General features: G+C 37.9%; 1 protein-coding gene across 1 annotated transcript in view; it reads right to left on the reverse strand.

Annotated features, from left to right (window-relative positions):
- Positions 1–280: 280 nt before the first annotated feature.
- The window catches only part of LOC136862779 (popeye domain-containing 2), a 255,712-nt gene continuing 241,881 nt past the window's right edge, over positions 281–14,111 (reverse strand). Inside the window, exons 7-8 of the mRNA XM_068226268.1 lie at positions 13,174–13,203; positions 281–1,950 (exon numbers count right to left, since the gene is read on the reverse strand). Coding sequence (XP_068082369.1) covers positions 1,886–1,950; positions 13,174–13,203 — 95 coding nt within the window. The 3' untranslated portion in view covers positions 281–1,885. The remainder of the gene's footprint in view (positions 1,951–13,173; positions 13,204–14,111) is intronic.

Raw genomic sequence — 14,111 nt, forward strand, 5'->3', positions numbered from 1 at the left:
AGACTAATATTCCATGAATTTAGCACCATCACAGTACTTTTGGTTTGAATATCATCTTCTATAACGTACCTATAATATGTAAAACTTAACAGTCAAACTTATAGCCTCTTCTCTACTTGGGGACTAATTTGCCACCTCAGTTAATAGCACAGGTTACTAAAAAAATGAAAGCCAAAGCACAATGATGACACAGTAACCATTTCTGCCAAACAATAAATGTAGCACACTATTGTAAAGATATCTCAAGCAAGTATACTGCATTAAACATTTTTTTAAAATGTCACTTGGCAAAATCAACATCTATTTATTTATATAAAAATAAACATCACCAAAAACTGCTTACAAATTAATTTCTATCAATATGACCTTAAACAACATGAGCTATGATAAAAGTATTCAACCATATTTAGGCAATTTCTAGGACAGCTTATCAGATAGGTCATGTCATACTTTTAATGTCCTTTAATGCTTTTATGACATATAATATTCAATAATCATAAAAATATATCAATATGGACCAAAATACAATTACTGAATACATAAATACAATCTAGAACATTCAACTTGTACATTTAAATGATACATCAAAGACATATTTACAAATATCCAGAAACTTTCAACAGAAAAGGGAAGAACTGTATCTTGTTAGAATCTGGCATAATTACTCAGTTAAATCCATAGGCATATATGTTTGTGGAACTATAGTAGGCATTCAGTCTTGTCCTATCTAGAATGTTTTCCAGCAGTAAATAAGCTTTAAACTACAGTTACCCCAAAAGAGACTGATTTTATTATTCCATTTAAAGGTTTTAAACACTGCACTTGTCAGCCACTTGGACTCAATAAATGTGAACAATCTGCATTAAGTGATAAAAGGTTTTATATGAAAGTAATGGAAATGAACAAACAAGTGATGATGTGTGAGAGATTGGAAAGATAGTGGCAGTGACCTTGACAAAGGCACAATTTCAACATTTGCCATGAGTAAGGATGGCAGATTATGGAATTTGAACCAATCACCAAGCCTCCTTGAATACAGACCGCTTTGTTCTACCTTTACTGCACTGAGCCTTATTGGTCAGTATTCAGACTTATGAGGCTAGAGAGGAAGAAATCTCTGAAAGTGACAGAGGACATGAAAAATACAACATGGCCTAATAAATTGAAAAGCCTTTCTGGATATTATCAAACTGACTGTGAAAAAATTACACCAGTACACCATATTTAGGCAAATAATTTCTGAGACCTTACTTTTAACTGTTCATCACAGTAAAAAGAAAGAACTTATTCTATAGCTTCTAATACATGATATTTACTGTATAGGTACTAAATATACTGAGAGTTGTTCATCAGCTGCCTGCAACAACAACAACAACAACCACCTGAGGTTCCATCATAAAATATAAACTGCCCTCTCAATATTTCACTTAAATAAGTTATCTTCTATATAATAATAAATTCAAATAACTAGACTTTTTCACTAAGTAAATTCAACTGTAGAAACAACATTACATAACAAATTTTTATTATAATAACATCCAAAGGGGTTATGGGATTAGTTGTGATGGGAAGAGTACTGTTGGTCAGTCTGGTTTATGTACATGATTGTACAATATAAAACACACTAGCTATATGACTTAAGGTTACATGTTCACTGGGTTAGTAATTAAACACTGATGACAAGTTTTGGCAGTTAGTAAGTGGAGAGAACAACAGAAAGAGAGGGATATCTTCTCAAACTTTTTTTTTTGTATTGAGAATGGAAATGCAGTTTCTTTTCTTTCCTTTCCTTTCCTTCAGTGTGAAAAGATTGTCTGCTCAAGTTCAGATCAAACACACACTCACATTTATATACACATATATCCACTATCTCACAGTTCTCCCATCACACTGGAGTTTCATGGTCGGCTTCTTCTATCCGGCCCAGGCGCCACGCATTTGGATCTGCAGCTGTAACAAGACAAAGTTGAGTCATTACCTGCAAAACACTTCAAAAATGAGGAGCAGCAGTTAATGGCTTATCTACATGATACTGCCACATTTCTTACAGCATGCACAACCTACGATTGTTTTAAGTTGGGAACCAACCACTTGACCATATTCCTTCAAACATAATGCTAAAGACATGCAACAGAGTTGACACTGGCAGCAAGAGACCAGTTTAGTGGCATGGATATACAGACATGCAGAAAGCCATTAACCCTCAGGGCTATAAACAAGGATTGAGTAGGTATACTTTCTCTTACAGAACGATTTGGTCAATAACAGTTAATACAAAGACATGTTTCAGCCTTCTATCAGAGACAACACTTGATATCCAGTATACAGTAATAAAAAATTATCCAGCTCTTTGGTGTACTACAAGAGATAAACATTTTTTAACCTGTAGCGAGGCGCGCTTAATTCTGTAACGCTAGTGGTCGCTTGTCTGTCATTTCACCACCCTTGGTCCTTGTGTCGAAATTGCTGGCTACATCGTACACATGGTTAACAGAGCCTTGTAAGTCATAAAGAGGATTGAAAAAATGAAGTACAAACTGTTTCAAACAATGTCATGACTTTTTCTTTCTCTTAAGATTGTTATCACTCCCTCCTTCTGTGTACGTAGTAAACTATAACATCTTGATGATAAAACAATTGTGTGGTAAATTTTTCCAGATTGTTGTATTATTCTTTCCTAAAACAAACATTCCATCGGTATGTGCTAAATCACTCCCAATTTTATCTTTGTCTTCAGAAAATTCATTCTTGGTGTCCGAGTAATGATCACTTTCTTGCAAAATATCTTCTTCACCCACCTCAAATCCACTAATTTTATCTTTACCAAGGATCTCTCATTAAAGGTTCATAAAAATGAGGAAGTTCACCACCTATAAAGAAAATGTATAACTCGGAATTGCTGAACGAAAACACTCCCATCACTATGAAAATCTCCCCTTCCTTACAAGGTGCACCATGCTCTAAATGACCAACCCTGTGTTTATCAACATTTCACTCAAGAACAAAGCAACAAATATAAATAACATTGACCATAATTTATACACTGACTGACAGAGCAAATGCAACACCAAGAAGGAGTGGTCAGAACTTTATGCCAATTGCAGGGTAGACTGACGTCACTGAGGTATGCTCATGATGTGAAATGCGCCGCTGTGCTGCACACGTAGCGAACGATAAATGGGACACGGCGTTGGCGAATGGCCCACTTCGTACCGTGATTTCTCAGCCGACAGTCATTGTAGAACGTGTTGTCGTGTGCCACAGGACACGTGTATAGCTAAGAATGCCAGGCCGCTGTCAACGGAGGCATTTCCAGCAGACAGACGACTTTACGAGGGGTATGGTGATCGCGCTGAGAAGGGCAGGTTGGTCGCTTCGTCAAATCGCAGCCGATACCCATAGGGATGTGTCCACGGTGCAGCGCCTGTGGCGAAGATGGTTGGCGCAGGGACATGTGGCACGTGCGAGGGGTCCAGGCGCAGCCCGAGTGACGTCAGCACGCGAGGATCGGCGCATCCGCCGCCAAGTGGTGGCAGCCCCGCACGCCACGTCAACCGCCATTCTTCAGCATGTGCAAGACACCCTGGCTGTTCCAATATCGACCAGAACAATTTCCCGTCGATTGGTTGAAGGAGGCCTGCACTCCCGGCGTCCGCTCAGAAGACTACCATTGACTCCACAGCATAGACGTGCACGACTGGCATGGTGCCGGGCTAGAGCGACTTGGATGAGGGAATGGCGGAACGTCGTGTTCTCTGTTCTGTCAGTGATAGTCACCGCAGACGAGTGTGGCGTCGGCGTGGAGAAAGGTCAAATCCGGCAGTAACTGTGGAGCGCCCTACCGCTAGACAACGCGGCATCATGGTTTGGGGCGCTATTGCGTATGATTCCACGTCACCTCTAGTGCGTATTCAAGGCACGTTAAATGCCCACCGCTACGTGCAGCATGTGCTGCGGCCGGTGGCACTCCCGTACCTTCACGGGCTGCCCAATGCTCTGTTTCAGCAGGATAATGCCCGCCCACACACTGCTCGCATCTCCCAACAGGCTCTATGAGGTGTACAGATGCTTCCGTGGCCAGCGTACTCTCCGGATCTCTCACCAATCGAACACGTGTGGGATCTCATTGGACGCCGTTTGCAAACTCTGCCCCAGCCTCGTACGGACGACCAACTGTGGCAAATGGTTGACAGAGAATGGAGAACCATCCCTCAGGACACCATCCGCACTCTTACTGACTCTGTACCTCGACGTGTTTCTGCGTGCATCGCCGCTCGCTGTGGTCCTACATCCTACTGAGTCGATGCCGTGCGCATTGTGTAACCTGCATATCGGTTTGAAATAAACATCAATTATTCTTCCGTGCCGACTCTGTTTTTTCCCCAACTTTCATCCCTTTCGAACCACTCCTCCTTGGTGTTGCATTTGCTCTGTCAATCAGTGTAGTTTAAAAAAGGAACAGAAGCTACAATGGGAAACAACACTGTAGGAGACGTTAACCAGTTAATGGATAAAGGAAAAATGGCGGCGAAGGGACCGATGTGCGACCAACTGAGGGTTAAAAAAATATGCTACACAAATTACTTTAAAATGAATACTATAAAATTTATGGAAGTATTCAAGCTCTTTAAGCTTTTACAAATGTGAAATTACCAGCATTTTGCCCCATTGTGACATTGGGCTCATCTGCCACACCTCTCCAAGATGCTGGTGACTACCACACTGTCACTCCACGTGTTTCAAAAAGAGGCTTGCAATGGTGTCTCAGTGGTGTACTAGTTGCTAGCATCTTGGAGAGGTGTGGCAATTCAACTGATACTCCCATTGTCACACTGGGGTGAAGTGGTGGTAATTTCAAGTTTCAAAAAGCTAAGCTTTAATACTTTTGTAATATTCATAATCTGTGAAATTAAATGATGGTTCCTTATGGGGAACTTAATTTTTGATAAGTAATTTATGTTAATGTTAAAGAAATCTAAGAGTTAAAGAATAAATCTATCAAGGATTTGAAATGATATAGGTACTGATATGAAAAATTACCACAAAGTTGTTTATTTTCAAATGTACAATCTGTAAATCTGCCAGAAACTTAATTTCACTTACTTTCCTCAGAGGATGGTCACAAATATTATATATTTTTTTCTTATGTTAACAAATTTAAGTTTAAAACAACAATCGCATACAACAACATACAAGTAAAGAGAAAACAAGTACTGCAGCTCATTAGCGAATTACAACTGAAAATAAATGAGCTGGAAAATCTTACACTGAGAAAGTCTCAGGAATAAATGAAGCCTAATTACTGGAACATTTCACACTGGAAACTTATTAAAATCAGTACTGGTACCTAAATAGCTGTAAAAATTTAGAAGTACATGTTCAAATATCCCCCCCTCCCCCACACCCACTATTACCAATAAATATGGTATATATCATGACTTTTTCAAAGTTATTGAAGAAAATGACCAAAAAAAAAATGGAAATGACAGGTTTGTCAGTTATCAAGTTTATCAAGTCTGTTACACAGAATAGAAGAATTTGCACAATCTGTTCAAGTCATTCAGAAATGGGAATGATAAGATGAATTTACTTATTTCTATAGCAAATTAAAATCCTCTCTTACTTTCCAATGTGTTTTGTTAAAAATACAAAAACACATACTTATGCATCTTTGCTCAGTAACCACTTGTTATATGAATAAAAAGAACATTTTGCTATCATGGATGAAATACAAATCGTAGAGGAAACAAAAAGGACTGAAACATGCCTAATATCTATTTTTCTGTATTTATAACTAAATTAATCCAGTTCCTTTAAGACTATAAGATTAGAGAGACCTGTCTTGAACAGTACAAGTTCAAGACTCAATACCAATGTGACATCCAATCAAGTTCATACCCAGGTTGGTAAATTGTATGTAATGCATGCAACTACACAAATAACTTCCAACGAAGCCATCAAAGCCACAGCAAGTGCAAGCAACTATACAACCTTGGTGCATTATCCTTCAACCTCCCAAACAGTAAGGAAGTGCACATTCTATGACAACATCTATTTTATGCAGATAGGAATAAAATACTAAAGTGAAACATGAGAAGCAGAGCAAATATTTCATTCAAGAGTCAAGAAGAAACCAGAAAACTGTTATAATTCACTTTTTTCATGAGACACTTCTCTTCCATGTGCATACCTTAATTGAAAATTGTCATCCTTAGCAGATATCATTTGTGACCCTATGCTTTAATTCTCATTCTTTAATGTTTTTTGTTTGTATTGGATCATGTGTCAGGGACAACACAATGCTATTATAGGCCCCTCATAATATTAACTGTTTGGCTCCTAGGCTGAGTGGTCAGCATAGAGGCCTTCAGTTCAAAGGGCTTAGGTTTGATTCCCAGCTGGGTCTGCAATTTTAATCTTAAATGGTTCATTCCTATGGCTTGAGAACTGGGTGTTTGTGCTGTCCCCAACATTCCTACTAAAACATACCACTATCCTCCACCACAATGTTGTCCATCTCTTATTCTGCTTCTCTAAAGGGGGGGATCAAGTATTAAGTGAGATAGAACTTCGTAGCGAGTTTTTATGACCGGATGCTCTTCCAGACATTAACCTCATCAGAGGAGTCAATGCAATGAAATGAAAGATGTGATATATGATAGTATGAAGGGAGAGGGTGAAACCTTATGCTGATACAGCCTACTTCTGCCGAAGAGCACCAAGGGATCTACTCAAGGCTTAACGTCCCCATTCAATGGACGAATCACCATCAACAGCATCATAAATCCTCACTCCATATGAACACTGCAAAGGGTTTGGAGCTGAATCCAGGCTTTTTACATGCAATCTACCCTACTGGTCAACATTCTGATGGTGATTTTTTTTTTCCACCAATGGGAATGTCAGACAATATAGACTTGATGCCTTAACGATCATGGCCACCAGCTGGGCTATACATCACAATAACACACAGTTTACCATACATGGTAGATACCACACACACTCATTGGAGGGTCTGCCTTACAAGGGCTGCACCAGGCTGGCAATGCCACATGATTTATTAAGAGTAATTCATGAAGGAGAGTTCTGATCCCCTCAAGGAAACAGAATATCTGCAGAAGAGAAAGGATGTTAGTGCTAAACTCTCTAGGTTTCATAAACCTAATATCATTATGGTCAGAAAAGGTCTGTCTCCTTGGCTGAACGGTCAGCGTTGAGGCCTTCGGTTCAGAGGGTCCCGGGGTTCGATTCCCTGCCGGTCGGGGATTTTAATTGCCTTTGATGAATTCTCCTGGTCTGGGGCTGGGTGTTTGTGTTTGTCCCAGCACTTTCCTCTTCATATTCAGACAACATACTACACTACCAACCACCACAGAAATATGCTATAGTGATTACATTCCTCCACATAGGGTTGGCATCAGGAAGGGCATCCAGCCGTAAAACAGTGTCAAATCCCCATGTGCGACAGTACGCACCTGTGACTCCACAGGTGTGGGAAAAGTGGTAGAAAAAGAAGATTATGGTCAGAAGAGAACAGGAGTTAATGAAAGGTATAGTGAACAGTGAAGATGAAGAAGAGGAAAACTGAAAGAACCTAAGAATGAAAACCTCAAATGTTCGATTTAACTAATTATACAGGAGAGACAGAAAACTGTTTTTCTTCAGATTTCAAAGTCTCTCTCAATAAGTTTATTGATAAATATTGCATAACATCTTAGAAATGTGCATGTACTGATAACTTACATAATTTTTACTTGTTTTTTTAGATTTGCTTCATGTTGCACCAACACAGATAGGTCTTATGGTGATGATGGGATAGAAAAGGGTTAGTAGTAGGAAGGAAGCGACTGTGGCCTTAATTAAGGTATAGCCCCAGCATTTGCCTGGTGTGAAAATGGGAAATCATGGAAAACCATCTTCAGGGCTGTCAACAGTTAAGTTTGAACCCACTATCTCCCAAATGCAAGCTCACAGCTGTGAGCCCCTAACCACATGGCCAGCTGACTTTTTTTTTTTTTTTTCCACACCTGTTACTGGATATACAAGTTTATCATACTTACATGGCTAAGAGTTAGAAGATTTTCATTATATTACAATAAATTTTCAGAGATTCTAGTGTAAATTATATTGCATGAAAGGTGGGAATAATTTAATTTTTTTTGCTTGAAACTTTCCCTAATTTAGTTGACCACAACAGGTAATTTGACACCTTGATCTTTCGCTAGTTGTTTTATGTTATTAAATCAGCATTACTACAGACAACTAAATATAAAGTGAATAATCATAATCTAGAGCCAACGAGTATTTCACACTAAATTCTGCCTACTCAGATATACATGGTTTACTAATGGGTCTCTGAATGAGAGTACAATACATTTTTTAAATTTTTCATAATTTAGCACCTTGACATATGAGATTTTCAACTTCTGTTTAAATATCTCAATTTCAGAAAAGAAAAAAAAGACTTATGAGGTTTTCATTTTTAAGTGTTGATGAGTAGAACTGATGTCAGATTCAAATGGGACCTTAAAAATCCGGATTTTCTTTTTCTTTCTAGAAACTTGAGACCTTTAAATCAGTTTCTCAGTCTGAGGTTTTCTTTCCATATATTTAATCTGAGGGAGAAAGAAGCAGCGCAGGGGAATGAATGTAACAGGTAATAATATTGAGTAAGTGGCTGTGCGGTCTGGGTCATGTAGCTAACGGTTTGCATTCGAGAGATAGTGGTCTCGAACCCCACTGTTAGCAGCTCTGAAGATGGTCTTCCATTGTTTCCCATTTTTACACCAGGAAAATGCCACGACTGTATCTTAATTAAGGCCATGGTCACTTCCTTCCCACTCCTAGCACTTTCCTATCCGATCGTCATTACCAGACCTATCTGTGTCAAACATAGTAATAGCCATGGCACATATCATATATCATTAGATAAATTCTATAGCCTTATTTAGGTGGCCACTAGAAGCAGTTATAATACTCAGTTACGATGAACTGTTCTTTAAAAATACACAGTTAATCATTTCACTATTCAGAAAATACATAATTGCCACTATAAAGAATTATCTAAAGTATATATATTTTTATTAATACACTCTCGTGGTGTATTTGCAGTCAATTTCACTGCCTTAATGAGAAAAATGAGCCTGTTTATCCTTAATTAGTTCAGAGTATCATGGTGTCATTTTAGATATTGCAACACATATTTGTTTATCAATACTGAGTTCAGCTCAATACTTTGACTTTATTAATACAGTATCATTTTATTATTTTACTTTATTAATATTCATTTACAAACTTCTTGATGATGGATAATTGTATACCCTCTGCTACCTTATGCAGGCATTTTCAATTTGCAGCCATTTAGGCTGACAACAGAATCACCGCTATCTCATAAAACTAGTTTGTTGTTTGTTAGGTCATCAGCCCAAAGGCTGGTTGGATCCTCAAATAGCACCACCACTATGCAGTTATAGGGAAACCGCCAAAACCAATGGCAGATCCCAAATGAGGCGTACTAGGCAAGATGAGGAGTGAGGTAGTTTGCCATTGCTTTAGTTTATGTACTAAAAATATTAAGCCTATGTGGATGTTATTATGCCGGCCCTGCCGTGTAGGGGTAATGTGCCTGCCCTTTACCCGGAAGCCCCGGGTTCGACTCCCAGCCAGGTCAGGGATTTTTACCTGAATCTGAGGGCTGGTTCGAGGTCCACTCAGCCTACGAGATTACAATTGAGGAGCTATCAGACAGTGAAAGCCAAGAATAACGGCCAAGAGGATTCATCGTGCTGACCCCATGACACCTCATACTCTGTAGGCCTTCGGGCGGAGCAGTGGTCACCTGGTAGGCCCAAGCCCTTCGGGGCTGTTGCGCCATGGAGTTTGGGGTTTGGTTTAGGGTGTTATTATATTATAATTTCTAACAATTGAGTAGGCACATGACAATATCCTCATTGTAGTGTCCTTGTCAAAGTTTGCTGGCACCCTCGCTAAAGTTTGGTGATGCCCCTGGAGCCAGGGCGCACACTTTGGGAACGACTCGCCTATGGTATCAAAACATCAAAACCTGCACCCTTGCAAAGAGACACTCATTAATGCAGCAGGCATCAGAGATGAAGTTCCTGAGTTCCACTATCTAGAGGACCAGGATGAACAAGTTAAGAAATGAGCATGTGAAGCAGGAAGCTCACATCAGAACATCACCACTGGACACATCCAGTCTGCAGTGGTTCAGTCATGCAATGAGGATTGAGCCTATGAGTACAGCCTGAGTGCACTTGAAAAGAGAGGTAGAAGGAAAACACCTGGTCGGAAGACACTGAATTAGCTGGATGAACATGGTCAAGACTGACATTGAAGCCATGGTAAGGACACTGAATGATGCCATGAAGAAGAAGACATTCAAGAATAGAAGAGAGTGGAAGAGGCTAATCAACAGTACTTGGGAAACCGGAGCTGTAAAAAAAATAATGATCATCATCATAGCTTCTCTAGCATGCAATTCAAAACAAGACGTGTCTAGACATTTTGTCTTCATTCTCTGATTGACTGTCTCAGAAAACAGGCTTAGTCAACAGAACTGAAAGAACATTTTTTACAAGTTCGCTTTTGCTTTGGCAGCAACTTATTAACAATCTCTTGACTGGCATACTGCTGAGAAACTTCCTACCATAAGCTCCAGAATTTAGGAATTCCTCCAGCTATCAAACAATAGCTGGTAATAGTTGGGCTAACCAACCTTCACTGTGAGTTCTAAATCATTAGATAGATAAATTGAAGACTGATGTCTCCAAACAATTCTGTCAATTCATAGCTCACCTTAATATTTAGTTTAATAAATTGTGTGTCATGTAAGGAAATGGATACATGGGTAAAAAGTGGAAATGTGAGAACAAAAGATGAAATTATCACTGGGATTCATCTGTCTGGACAAGATAGCTACTTCCTATGCACAGTATGTCCGGCGTTACAAAATATGACTGACATGTCATGAAATGGAGAAATATGAAGAAACCTTTACAGAATCACTGTAGCCCTATTTGTAAGGATAGCAATATTATTTACAGCATAAAAATACCACATTGTAAGTCAATCTGGAGGGTCATCAAAATCATAATTCATTAATAATTTCTTAAAATTAATTTGGTTTAATTAAAACCTACTGAGATGTCAACTGTCTCCTCTCACTTGCAAATTCAATATACAACTAGGGGCCTGTCACAGCAACAGCTGCAAAAAGAGACTAAAAATGATGACAGAGGAAGCGCGAGACAAGTAACATAAAATATACTGAACTCTGGAACTCTGCCTTTAAACTTACACTTTTGTTGTGACTATGCATATGGAATTTTAAAACCTTGGCAATTACCATATCACCTTCTTGTGCATGCTTGCAACAGTCATGTTTTAATCATTTTAACAATGTAGGCTACAGTTCACTGTAAATGATTGCATTTGACTCTCCTATTCAATGACTGATTGTAGTATTTCACTGTAAACACTCTTTTTGTGAAATGCCTTTCAATTTCAGGGAACTGACCCTGATATGGTGTATTTATAACTTTAATTTTTACATCCCTCGCAGCTTTAACTCTACTAAATGCCACAAATAACAATTCACAGAACTGAACTAACTTTCAATCTTCTTCTACTGCCACTTTCCCCACACCTGTGCGGTCGCGGGTGAAAACTGTGTCGAACATGTGGATTTGGTCCTTTTTAAGGGCTGGATGCCCTTTCTGACACCAATTCTATGTGGAAGGATATAATCATTATTGAGTGTTTCTGAAATGATCAATCAATCAATCAATCAATCAATCAATCAATCAATCAATCAATCAATCAATCAATCAATCAATCAATCAATCAATCAATCAATCAATCAACATTGATCTGAATTTAGGGCAGTCACCCAGGTGGCAGATTCCCTTTCTGATATTTTTCGAGCCTTTTCTTAAATGAATGCAAAGAATTTGGAAATTTATTCAACATCTTTGGAAAATTATTCCAATCTCTAACTCTCCTACCTACAAATTAATATTTTCCCCAATTAGTTCTCTTGAATTCCAACTTTACCTTTATATTGTGAAGTTTTCTACTTTTAAAAACATTACTCAAACGTATTCATTTACAAATGTCATTCCACACCATTTCTATGCTATATGACTTACTGCATTTCAAACAAGGAGAAGTACTCCACCCTTTCATTAAATTATGAGGCGCACTTACTAAGCACAAGTTTCTGATAATATGCAACCATATCATTTCTCAATAGCCATTTTAGAAAACATCATATGAAAAGCTACGTAAATACCATCACATCAACTAACACTTTAAAATGAATCAAAAAGTGAGTGTACAGATTATATTTTCTAAAATCTTACTGGTCAATAGACTGGAGATAAAAGAGACAACTCAATTGAACAATTTCCTGTGCCATGTAGAAAATTTAACTTCTTTCCATCTTTGTAAACATTTTAAAAAACTTCCGTATTTAAAAAATACTATTCCATAATGCTATATGCAATGTTACAGATATGTTACAAAGTTGTTTTCTGTATTAACTGTGTTATAATATTACCGATATCTGTTCTTGTTACTGTAGAAGGGTAGGATTAAGTGTTCTTAATAAATAAATTCATGTTTTCTGGAGAACAACTATAAAGATAATTGTAGAGAAGTATAAACTACACAGACATTAAACAATAAAGTCATTCAAGAACTCGGGAGATGATCAACTATGGTGGACATCGGAAACTGTAAATACTGTAGATGGACACATTTTCCCTCGATCATATTGTTGTGGATCTATCATTAAGTTTGAGATAAAAACATACTTTGCATACGTGAAGAGATATTATAACTATTTACATCGATATAATAGTGAAAGTAGTATAGAGCTGATCCACAGCAAAGGACAACTAGATGGCAGGGTTCTACACATCAATGGACTTTTTTTCATCAACACACCAGCAAATATTCACCACACTGATCTTAAATATAATGGACATGTCAAGTAACAACAACAATTCATATCAAATGCATGTCACTCTTGACTTCCAAGGGGATTGTTACAGTGGCATCAAAAACAGCAGAGGGAAATGATTTGAATGAATTCCTGCTGTCACATGACAACACTAGTACATGCTAGGTGATTAATGAACACAACCAACTTACCACAATAATAGTACCTAATCCTAGGCATACCTAGGCAAAAAAGAAATAAACAGTCTCATGATATGCTTTGAGGCATTCCTCCTCAAACAATATTCCTAGAGCTTCCTCACACTAAAATAATCATGATTTTGAAAAAAACAAGCTTGCACATTTAAGACTATAACTGTTCTCTGCATGTCACTGAATAAAGAGAGGTTAATGAAACTAGGCATCTAGTAAATGTTCCACTACAAAACTGCAAAACAAACTATTCTACAATTTTACCACATGATACTTCACTAGGGATAGAACAGACAACATTCTGGAAGATCTAGAAAATTTTAAGGGAGAACTACATACAGTAAATATGTTCACTTTACAAAAAATATCATTTGAACAGGAATCTAAGCTTTAAAAAAAAAAAAAATGTAAAGGTTACACTGAAATAAAATATTCCATCATTAATGCTTCTAAAACTATTCTATAACTTTAAGACATATGTATAGTCACTTCTTTCTTTATACAAACCTGCATCATGCCTTAGGAGAGATAATACTCTTGAAAATTAAATAAATATTGTGTCCAACAGAGGGGAATATCAGTAGTGGAGAAACTAACAACCACACAGTCTGAAAATACAATGCTATTCTAATTTTAGGCATGAAGTCTTTTATACAATGGTCTGAATTAAGCCCAGAGATAATGCATGTCCAAGAATCCAGAAACTGACAGAACTGCATTGTACAGGGAGAGAGATCACTGATGAGTGGTTATGCACCTCAAAGAGTACAGCTTCCAAACTATCCCTTTTATATCAGAAGCTATTGGAATTACCTGATCAGAGAGATTATAATGAAGATTAAGGACCAAGACAATATTTGTTAAAACTAGCAGCTATTTGGTCCTTAGTAAACAACTAATATTGGTCTAGAAATCGACAGTTTTTTGAGAGATACGTG

The sequence above is a fragment of the Anabrus simplex genome, chromosome 1 (genome assembly GCF_040414725.1).
Source record: "Anabrus simplex isolate iqAnaSimp1 chromosome 1, ASM4041472v1, whole genome shotgun sequence".
Taxonomy (NCBI): Eukaryota; Metazoa; Arthropoda; class Insecta; order Orthoptera; family Tettigoniidae; genus Anabrus; species Anabrus simplex.